This window comes from Rhamphochromis longiceps, linkage group LG3, assembly GCF_057381845.1.
Source record: "Rhamphochromis longiceps isolate RC_006_pf linkage group LG3, R_longiceps_female_GT1.1, whole genome shotgun sequence".
In the NCBI taxonomy this organism is placed as follows: domain Eukaryota; kingdom Metazoa; phylum Chordata; class Actinopteri; order Cichliformes; family Cichlidae; genus Rhamphochromis; species Rhamphochromis longiceps.
In genome coordinates, this window is record NC_140559.1 from 1,153,071 (window position 1) to 1,164,512 (window position 11,442).

The 11,442-nt window shown below is 42.7% G+C and overlaps 1 protein-coding gene across 3 annotated transcripts; it reads right to left on the minus strand.

The window, feature by feature from the left end:
• Positions 1–810: 810 nt before the first annotated feature.
• Positions 811–11,252, minus strand: LOC146672447 (uncharacterized). 3 transcript variants are annotated; one of them, XM_085386027.1, is made up of 9 exons: positions 11,008–11,252; positions 7,174–7,521; positions 6,340–6,672; positions 6,137–6,253; positions 5,493–5,819; positions 3,528–3,854; positions 2,139–2,465; positions 1,317–1,634; positions 811–1,181 (listed from the first exon to the last, which is right to left on the minus strand). In XM_085386027.1, the coding sequence occupies exons 1-9, from the start codon at positions 11,042–11,044 to the stop codon at positions 1,090–1,092; spliced, it is 2,226 nt and encodes a 741-aa protein (XP_085242153.1). In that variant the 5' UTR covers positions 11,045–11,252; the 3' UTR covers positions 811–1,089. The 3 variants fall into 3 exon arrangements, with proteins under 3 accessions (XP_085242153.1, XP_085242171.1, XP_085242163.1); XM_085386045.1 differs by lacking the exon at positions 11,008–11,252 and adding an exon at positions 9,424–9,445; XM_085386037.1 differs by lacking the exon at positions 2,139–2,465.
• Positions 11,253–11,442: the final 190 nt, after the last annotated feature.

Consider the following 11,442-nt stretch of genomic DNA (forward strand, 5'->3'; position numbering starts at 1 on the left):
AACTATGAAAAAATTGCACTCCAAAATACCCCGGGCTTCTGACAAAACAACCCGGGCTTAAGCCCAGTAAGCCACCCCCACGCTCCGCCCCTGCTCGTAAACAAGACCCTGAGATACTTAAACTCCTTCACTTGGGGCAGGAACTCCACCCTTTTCCGGCTGAGGACCATAGCCTCAGATTTGGAGGACCCTCAGATCTGAGCCAATGGTCCTCCAAATCTGACCCCTATGGGGCCATAGTCCATGGGGCCCGGCCGGGCACAGCCCAAAAAAGGGACATGGGCCCATCCTCCTGCAGGCCCACCACCTACAGGAGGCGCCGTAGTGTCAGGTGCAATGTGTGCCAGGCGGTGGCCAGAGTGGAGGCCCTGGCAGACTGATCCCCAGCTACCAAGACTAGCAATTGGGACAAAATTAAAATAAATAAATACAAAAGCAAAACTCAAAAATGGTACAAAACCCAGTATGACCAGTACGAAGTCAAAAGACATACAAACAACACGTCACATGGAAGTAAAGTAAAATCACTGGTCTGCTTTGTGTGAGACTGACCTTTAAATAGAAACATGGAGAGTTCCTTTAATATTATAATGATGTGTTATTGATTGACAGATTGCTTTACTTCAAACATGTAAATAAAATGAAAAATAAACAATTTAAAAAAAAACCTGACATAAATGCACTGTTTCGTTCAGTTACCACGGTGACATAACAGGTAAAAAGAGTGACAGTTTTCTGTATCTGAGAACTCTGACTTTAAGGACACCTGCAAACCCATTAATCTGACTTTGTACTTATACCATTCTGGTCATGTGATCATGTGGTTTGTAGGACGCTCCTCTTCCTCAGAGGATCCACCTGTGCTTCCTCTCCTCTCTCCTCCACCTGTTACAGTGAGGGAACGTCCTCCATGATGGAGGAGCTGCTGGAAAGTGCTGAGAGTTTCCTCCAGAGTGAGACCTCTGTCACAGTTCAGAGGATCTACGGCAGCAGAGACCTTCATGGACACTAAAAGTCTCAAACACACAACAACAACATCACACTGACTCCACTCTGACATCACTGATCAATAATCAAAGAACACACAGATCAAACTGATTGATCAGCCATCAGAGGAGTCGGATCAATGGAGCTGCTTCTGTTCCTGATGTCCCCTGTTTGATCCTGGACCTGAACTCTCCCTGCAGAGGAGACACAAGACAGTCAGAGACACACACACACACACACGCACGCACGCACACGCACACACACACACACACACGCGCACACACACACACACACACACACACACAGAGACAGTTAACAAATTAACAAACCTTTGACTTTGACCACCGCTGCTTTGTATCGGTTCATCTTCCCATAGACTTTACAGCAGTATCTCCCACTGTCTCTCTCTGTGGGGTGTTTCAGGGTCAGACTGAGGTCTCCAGTTTTCAGCAGGTCTTCATTCATCTTCGTTCGTCCTCTGTAACCCTGGTGCTGTTCTTCAGGCTGGTCAGAGCCGTTCTTATACACGTGGACCTTCCTGTCATCAGTGTCCCACCACACAACTTTAGTGTCTTCTGGCAGGTTTTGTGTGGTTTTGAAGGGCAGATGAACAGACTCCGCCCCCTCCTCCACCTCTACCTGACAGACTGAGAGGACAAGAAAGACAACATGAGCTGTACAGACAGCAGCAGGTTTTCAGAGTTGAAGAATCAGAATCAGAGCCCGAAGTGAGAACTCTCTCCCGATACGTGTCACTTTCAGTCAAATTTCTTCCGGACAAACTGGATCAGACATTGTCTGTTGGATTCTTGCACATATTAAGAAATAAAAATACAAGGTTGTCTCATCTAACCAAGCTTTGTGCCCCACTAAATGGTTGGAGCTACAGCTGCAGTGATTTCAACACTGCACCAGTCCATTGTGGAGAACCACAATGGAGAACCAGAGGTAACCACAAAAGCAAAGCTGTAGACCAGTCGTTCTACGTCCGTACCCTCACTCACTGGACACTGGGGTTAGCAAGGTCTGGGCTTAGCTTTTCTGCTGCTGCACCTGTAACCTGAACCCAGATGAGCAGAAGAAAATGGATAGATGGAAACTCACACATATTGGAAACACACACAAAGACACACAGACACTGCATCACTGGCCTCTGACTTTCAGCTCCATTTGTTTCTTCATCAGGATGTTTCTCTTGTTGCTGTAGACATTACAGGTGTAAGTATGGTTGTCCCAGCCCGTGGGGTATTTCAGGGTCAGACTGAGGTCTCCAGTTTCCACCAGGTCTTCATTCATCTTAGTTCGTCCGCTGTAACGGTGATCCTGTTCTTCAGGCTGGTCAGAGCCGTTCTCATACACGTGAACTGTCCTGTAAGAACCATCCTTCCACTCCACTTTACCATCTCGAGGCAGATCAATTATGGCTTTGCAGGGCAGCTGGACAGACTCCACCCCTGAATCTGCCCCAACCTGAGGAACTGAGAAGACAAAGCACAACATGAGCACTACAAACAGCAGCACCAGCACTTTTTCTTCGACTGGATAAGAAGTAACATTTACAGTCCTACACACCTGACTGTTTCTTAAAGAATTCAGTGTTTTTGTCATCTGGCTGGAGTCACTGCTCTATTATACTTTAATATGTCTTTGAAAGGGAATCGAGATGTCCAGTGCAAGAAAATCTGAACATGTTCATGCAACTTCAACATATCCAGAGTTTCTTTGCGTTCAACCAAACCTAAAACCTGGAGGTGATCATGTCTGTCACAATGGTGATTATCAACCCTCTGTTAACTAGGCTTTCTGTTTCATTTATTCACATTCATTTGCAGATTGTCATAAAGAAGTTGCCCTTTCTTCACAATATGTGTCGTTCTAAATGAAAGATGGTCATTACAACTGGTAATCAAGTTTTAACAACGGAAAATGGATAAAACGTTACAATTTGACCATTTACATAATTCCACTGCAAATCACCAAATCAAACAGTCGTTCATTTCAATCTAACTAATAAAGGAAATTATTTTCTTATAGACACAAGCTTTTAATATTCTAATTCCAAGAGCAAATGTGAAGGTTCTGTCTGGTACTGGTTCAAGTTTAATATTTCATTTATGTTTTTTGTTTGGTTGTTTGTTTAAAACTATACTGAGTAAAGTACACTAAAATGTATTAGGCCAGGTACATATATTGTTTTAGACTCCACCAGATCAAAGAAGCTTTCTTTTTGGATTAAGCTGATTTTCACCTCAAAGTTCTGCACATAATGTAAATAAATATGTAATGATAAAGTGAAAAATGTTTGCCTGAAATTCTTGAAAAAAAAATTATATATATATATAAGGTCTTTGTCCTTCAAGCTTGTACAGATTCCTGGAAAAGTATTTGTACTTCACTACTTCCCACCTCTGCTGGATGTATGTTATAGAATAGATGCTTGTAGTATAACAAATGTCCTGTGTTGCCTCATTTGATTTCATTCAGAGAAACAGATCTCAATAACATTGTTCTCACCTCTGACATGTTTGTACAGCACTGACCTCTGACTTTCAGCTCCACTTGTTTCTTTTTCAGGATGTTTCCCTCCCTGCTGTAGATGGTGCAGGTGTAGATGCCTCTGTCCCAGTCTGTGGGGTACTTCAGGGTCAGACTGAGGTCTCCAGTCTTCAGCAGGTCTTTTGTTAACTGTGTTCGGTCTCTGTAATGCAGGTCCTGTTCTTCATACCGGTCAGAGCCATTCTGATACACATGAACCTTCAATATGTTTCTGTCCATCCACTCTACTTTAGCATCATCAGGCAGGGAAACTTTGGTTTTCATGATTAGCTGGACAGACTCCTCTCCTGAATCCACCTCCACCTGAGGGACTGAGAGAACAGGAAAACACAAGATGACTGGATGAAGTGAAATATTAGCAGTCCAAACGCGTTTGACTGATTCCAGTCTGAAATATGTCGCATTGCTCCAGTGATCAGAGACAGTGTTGTGAGCTGATTGTTTATTTAAGAATTTGGTGTTACTATAATACATCCAGAGTCAAGTTCAATATATCCAGTCCTCTCTTTGTGTAAGTGAAACAACAAACCTAAAACCCCAGTTAGAGATCATATTTATCAGGATGCTGATTTAAGGCTTTATCTATTAACAAGAATTTCTGAATTTAAACTCTGAGCTCATTTACATTAAAGGGGGAGTCTAAAGCATCATGTGACTCTTGTTCTGCACTAAATGAAGCGATGGAGTGGCGCCTCCTTCAGGCAGAGAAACAGCTGATGGAGAGAAATAATTATTAGAGCAAAAACAAGAGTGGAGCTGCAAATAAGGCCGAGAGGAACGCTGCAGAAAACTGTTCATGTGTGAATTCATCACTTCATAGATTTCTTTGAGCACTAAAATCAGAGCTGCTTCTATTTCTAATATGACAGCTGTACATTAGAGCTGGAACACTTTAAATGTGAGCCATAAAAACATGATACTCTACAAGTGCATTCAGCTCTGACACTGTCACATCATGAAGGAGACGTGGAAATCACTTTGTTACACAAATCAAAGTCAAATCAGTTCTATTGATGGAATATTGTGTGATCAATAGACTGATCAGTTTCTAATCTGTCATCGATCAGCTGGAAATCCAGCATGTCAAACAGACAGGCAGCAGATTAGGACCAAACACAAACACATTGAGACTTTTTCTTCATCAGCAGTTGCAGGTAAATTGACCCTGAAACTCTGAACATAACCTGTTGCAGACCAGCTGATGTCTTAACCATCAGTTACCATGGTGGTCCACTCAGGAGGAAAACATAAAAATTTATAGAGGGTGCTCTAGTCCTATGACTGTGTCTAGCTTCTTTCATTCAGTCACCTGTTGCCCTAACCTGGATTGACACAACCAATGAAACAATAATTTTCATGTTCAAAATTCAAGGAATGAAAGTTGTTTCACATACTAGGACTGAGGTTGACTGAAACAGCACCACTGAATGATTGCAGCCATTCCCCAACTCTCTGTGAATGATACTCATGGTTGTTGATCAACTGTCATGAATATTTGCATATTAATGATGAAGGAACTGACCTCCCAGCTCATTGTTTCTTCAGTGGGCTGGTTTCAGTCATTATGCAAATGTACTGTTTATAAGATTGAGGAAACCTGCAGTCAGCTGAGACTGAAGAAGTCACTTGGATGAGTGACGAAACGTTTCTCCCACAAAACGCTGCGTCCAGATGAACAGAATCAACTTTTGGAGATTTACTTACCTGGATGATTGAGAATGCATCAAGATGAATAAACAAAGAAGAGCAGATTATATAAACGTTAATTAAAACTGCATTTTACATTTCATGCAATAACCTGCTGATATATTTTGAGATTTTTACAATAATCTGATGCTGATCACTAAGCTCTACCTTTGCTGACTTAGTTATGCAAACAGCTCAGACTGAAGGAGGTCACAAATGTCATATGAAAGTACGTTCTAACCTGTAACTTACACAACACTGACCTCTCACTTTCAGCTCCACTTGTTTCTTCCTCAGGATGTTTCCCTCCTTGCTGTAGACGGTGCAGGTGTAGGTGTTTGTGTCTCCCTCTGTGGGATTTTTCAAGGTCAGACTGAAGTCTCCAGGTTCCAGTAAGTTTCTCTTCATCTTCGTTCGGTCTCTGTAAAACTCGTCCTGTACTCCAAGCTGGTCAGAGTCATTCTGATACACATGGACCTTCCTTTTGTCTCTGTCCTCCCACTCAACTTTTGCATCTTTCAAGAACTTAACTGTGGTTTTGCACGGCAGCTGGACAGACTCCACCCCTGAATCCACCACTTTTTGGTAACCTGAGACAACAAAGCACAACATGATGACATCAGCAGCAGCTGTGATGGTCACATGACCTCCCTGTCCCTCCTTGTCTTCTAGTCTCAGTCAGATTGTGTCTCAGTTTGTTCCTGATGTGTTCCTGACTCGTTCTTTGGTAACTAGTCTGCAGCGTCCTGTAAAGCGCTGCAGACATGTTGGATGAAGAAGAACAGACAGACTGAGCCTCCACAGTCGGCCATGTCTCACACACATCAGCACAGAAACCATGAAGATCTCATGTGAACACAGTCAAATCACCATCGAAATTATGGGTAGAGCAGTGTGAGGGACTCACCTGACTTGAAATAGGGACGAAAATAATATAAAAGACCTCCAGAAACCACAAGAAGCAACAGGAGAACCAGGAAACCTGCGATACCCACCAGAAGGCTGGCCCAATATGCAAATTGTTCTGTGGAGACATTTTATATGAAAATAAATAGGACTTCTGATCTGTATCTGCAGCATTGACCTCTGACTTGTATCTACAGCAATGACCTTCGACATGCAGCACTACTTTCTGTCTCAGGATGTCTTTGTCCCTGTAGATGGTGCAGATGTATCCTCCACTGTCTCTCTGTGTGGGGTTTTTTAAGGTCAGATTGAGGTCTCCAGTTCTCAGCAGGTCTTCATTCATCTTTGTTCTGTTTGCGTAAAGGTCGTCCTGAGTCATAGGGTCATCTTTTCTATTTGGATAAGCATCCACCATTATGAGTCCGAGGTCAGAGCGAGTCCACTCCACTGTGGTGTCTTCAGACAGGTTAGGTTTTGTTTTGCAGGGCAGGATGACAGACTTTGACCCTTCCCTCACCGTCACCAGTTCCTGCTCATCTGAGAAGAAAAGAAACCACTGTATTAACACTAGTAATCCTTCGGGTAACTAGAGCATGAATGAGTATCTACATTCCTGACCAGTGACTCTGTCCAGCAACCTTTAATAATGTATTCTCGGGGGGGGGGGGGGGGTTTAATAGTAAATAAACAGGTTAGCATAAAAACTCTGATTCTGATCAAGATTCTGATCACCCAGAGTTTGTAAATGTTTGTAAATGTATGTGTTTTCTGTTCCCCCCCAACTGACATGAACACATAGACTTCTGAGCAGAATCTGTAGGACCTAAATGCTAATTTGTACAATCATATTTTCTTCTGCTTGGTTGTTCATGTTTTTCTCTCTCCACTTAGGTGTTAGGTCTGTGCTAAAGGTTCCTGCTACCTGATAAAACATCAGTTAGTGTATCGTAGTTAGTACATCAGTTTGACCTCTGACCTTTGGCTACAGTACTGACACATGACCTGTAATTGAAACTGGTGTTTGGATTTATTGCTGACCTTTGACCCACAGCTGGATGTCTCTAAGTTTCCGTTCTTCTCCTCCAGCACTGATGGAGCAGGTGTAGTTGCCGCTGTCAGTGTTTGTGGGTTTCCTCAGAGTGAGGCTGAAGTCCTTTGTAATGAAAGCGTATCGATTCATTGATGTGCGTCTGCTGTAACGCTGGTTTTGTCCTCTAACATCGTCTCCTACTTGTCGTCGTTGATGTACAGATTTGGGATCCAGGTCACTGCGAGTCCACATCAATGTGGTGTTGTCAGGTATAAAACCTGAGTACAGACAGGGCAGCAGGACAGACCTTTCCCCCTCATTCACCTCCACCACCACAGCCAGAGCATGCTGGGAAACTGAGGACACACAAAAAGAAACTCAAGTCAAATACATGTTGTGGGTTTGACTCATTGTTAAAATGATGGAATACAAGTAGCATCATCTTCTGGGACAAGTTTAACAAACAGACAAAAAAATCAAATTTAATCAAAAACACTGAAGTAAATGAAATAAGCTTTTAATCTTTAGAGTCAGTAATACAATCACCTACTGAGATGTAATACTGTTGATTTTAGATCTAACATCTCGTATGTTTCTGGCAGCATCCTTTGTTATTTGTGCAAAAAACATAAGATTGTTCCATCAACCTACTGCAAAAACCAAAATGTAAGTTTCTTAAATAACACGTGTTGTTTAAAATGTTAAACACATTTTAAGACACCAGATCAAAGCACACACTCAATGTTTCGATTTAGTCTCTTCTGGTTTCAAAAAACACTATTAATACCACTACTTATGAAATAACAATAGTCCCATGGGCTTGTACCAGGTCATTGCTGTGTGGGTTTTTAACATTTTCTAAGCGGTAGAACGTGAGATATTTAGCTTTTCCACTACTGAAACAGTTTCTGCCATTACTGCTGTGTGAAAATGGGTTTGATAATAATTTCAAAGGATTTACCAACAAAAGAAAATCACGTCTGGGTGTCATTAGGCACCCCCTCTGTTCAAGGATGGTCATTCACAGTGGACATAGATGGCTTCTTTCACTCCTCTTTCAAACCGGTCTTGCTCCGTGGAGGTGGTTTTTCTATTTAGTGCCTATGGTAGGACTATGGTAACAGTCAGAGTCTCTAAGTAAGCGTCAGCGGGGGGTGCAAATTTCAGGTTGTCTCAGAGACTTCTCCAATAGTGCTTACCAGTAAATTTAAATTGCGACAGATCATCTATAGGGGCCAGAATGGGTTTTTTGGTTATTGTTCTGACTCACATTTGTAACCATGGTAATATCAATTTCCGGTAATTGTTACAATGGATGTGGTTTCACCTTACTTCCATGATTACTCCACAGGTGGCAGGAGAGTGAGGCTTAGATATTTTGTATTGAGTTCTATTCTCATCACTCTTACATCACGGACTGATTTCAAAGTGATGTTTTCTGCCATTCATGTCCACTGCTGTGAACGTGCCACCGTAAAGAGCTCAATTTAGCCTCTCAGCGGCCTTCTACACTGTCGGCATTGCCATTGCTACACTGACAATTGTTTATCAAAAATTAATAGTCTGTCTCTTAATTCAAATATGCTGCTAAGAACTGCTGGTGTTTCAGATTAACAGGTATTGTAGATTAAATGGTGTTAGTCCAGCAGGTGTACAGCAGACTTGCTTAGTTTTAGGACCGATGACTGATATATCCATCCATTCGCTTCCGCTTATCCTTTTCAGGGTCGGGGGGTGGGGGGGGGGGGGGGGGGGGGCTGGAGCCTATCCCAGCTGTAATAGGGCAAGAGGCGGGGTACAGTCTGTCGCAGGGCCAACACACAGGGACAGACAACCATTCACTCACACATTCACACCTAGTGGCAATTTGGATTATCCAATTAACCTATCCCCACAAGCTGCATGTCTTTGGACGGTGGGAGGAAGCCGGAGTACCCAGAGAGAACCCACGCAAACACGGGGAGAACATGCAAACTCCACACAGAAAGACCCCGGGCTGATGGTGGAATTAAACTCAGGACCTTCTTGCTGTGCGGCAACAGTGCTAACCACTGTGCCACCGTGCTGCCCCGTGAAATGAACAATATTTTATCTTTAAATAAACTGGTCTGTGCTTGTTGTTTTTAAAACACACATCAGTCTGCTGACACTTTGCCCCTGTTAGGCCCTTAAAAAATGCACCCTTTAAAGGCTCTAGGGACCAAAAATTGTCCCAGGGCCTTTTAAGGGTTTTAAACAAAATAATAGTGTGACTTTACCTGGGACTACCATGCTAAAGAGCAATAGAGGTGTCTGCGCTGATCTGTGCTCATAATTTCTCCAACGTTAAACTGTTAGGTAAATATTGCTGCTCTTACTAGTCTTTACACACACTTTCCTGTGATGCGAGGATGGTCTTACCCGCAACTACAGGACACATTTTATATTGTCTGCACAAAAGTGGATGTCAGTGTGCTTGTGCTGTGCTGTCAGTGTGCCAGTCTAACCAGACTAACCTGTGACATACCTACGATGGGATTCATTCTGACCAGATTTCAGCTCAACACTTCGTGTTTCATGTTCAACATATCAGACATACCTCTGCGACTGCTAAATTAGGACATAAATAAAATGTCATCACATGATCTGGCAGAAGGTGTTAATAGGTGAACTGGAGATTTATATTTCTGTACATTCTTTACCAGTACTTTAATACTTTAGTCACTGACCAGCCGCAGACGTGGGCATATGTCTGCATCCCCGATGCTAACCAAGCCTACCTTCGGATATGAGCGAGAGGCAGAAAACATAACCCATACTGGCTCGGGTCAGGTGTGGGCTACTGGAACAAGAAGGCATAAGTGAGCAAGCGATGAGAACAGGGTGCTGTTTGTGCTACTACACAAATAACCTAAGTGGAAGAGGACCTCTGGAATCTCTGATATCCTGGAACCATGCATGTAGAGACCATCTATCTAACATCTGTGTGGCACAAAGAGACGTCAGGTGGAACCAGAGATCTCAATTCTGGACTCATCAGACCAAAGCACAGATTTCGACTGGTCTAATGTCCATTCCTTGTGTTTCTTAGCCCAAACAAATCTCTCCTGCTTGTTGCTTTTCCTTAGTCATGGTTTCTTAGCAGCAATACAACCATAAAGGCCTGATTTATGCAGTCTCCTGTTGACAGAAAGCAAGTCAACCGGTTTGAAAACTATGAATGAAATGAGCGCACATTTCTGTGTTTAAAAGTGATCTGTGGCCATCTGCCTGGGGGTTTGGGTTAAACACACTGAGTGTGAGCTCACTTAAGCTGAAGTGTTGACAACAGAGAAAGAGAAAGCAAAACTTGCATTCCCGGACTTTTTTTCCTTTTCGGTTTAGATTTAATCACAAACGTCTTTCATACTTGCTGGTATTTTTTGCTTTGTCAAGTGTAAAATAAAAGAGAACCAATATATATCAATCTGTAAAAATGTTGCCCTAGTGTCGCGGTCCTGGGTCGTGGGTGACCCACTGTTTTTCAAACATTGACCCACAACACACAGCAGTCGTAGTACAAGTAAAAACTTAAGCAAAACAAACAAACAGTTTGCATGTTTCCAGGAATCTGATTTATTCATAGGACAGTACAACAAACACAGAAAGCAAACACACACAGCAGCTGATTGTAACATGAGCTCATCTGAAAGGCACCAAGAAGAATCCAGAGATTTGAAAGTTGCTGCTTTGGATTGTTAGTTTGATCTGAATCAGAATCCAGTGTTTGATGGAAATCTCCTCCTGCTGCACTTCAACACATTAAAGAGAGAGAGATGAAAGAAAAGCTGATGATGAGAGCAGAGAGAGGAAGGTGTACTTACCGTGCAGGAGCATCACAAACACCACAAACATCTTCATGTTCCTGTCAAACTCAGAGACTCTTTAAAAGCCCTTCAGGACATCAGCTCACAGCAGCTTCACTTTCCTCTGCTGATCATCTACTGACACTCTCACACTGCTTCACTGTCACAGCTCAGAGTTCAGCTTCACACTTTGTTAAAGCACATCTGTGGAATGAAGTCCGGCCGGCCACAGATCAGACGTTTGTGAGAACGGAGGCAGTGATTTGCTGGTTCACCTGTGGGGGCGTGGCTAACAGAAAAGTGGATGAACAGGATGGAAAGTATGAGGAAACGGAACGCCTCCTCATAACTGAAAAGTTTGTGCTAAAATGAAAGAAACTTAGTTTCATCAGACTTTACCTTTAGCCTATTTAGTGGAAGTTAATATTCAGAAGAATGTATTTATGAATATCT

Bases quoted from the DNA above. Each gene is read 5' to 3' on its own strand.
- LOC146672447 (XM_085386027.1), bottom strand. From the start codon at position 11,044: ATGAAGATGTTTGTGGTGTTTGTGATGCTCCTGCACG. The intron at 6,673-7,173 runs GTCAGCAATAAA...TTTTCTTCTCAG, and splicing joins CATCCAGCTGTGGGTCAAAG to ATGAGCAGGAACTGGTGACG. The intron at 3,855-5,492 runs GTCAGTGTTGTG...CTGTTCTCTCAG, and splicing joins AGTGGAGCTGAAAGTGAGAG to TCCCTCAGGTGGAGGTGGAT.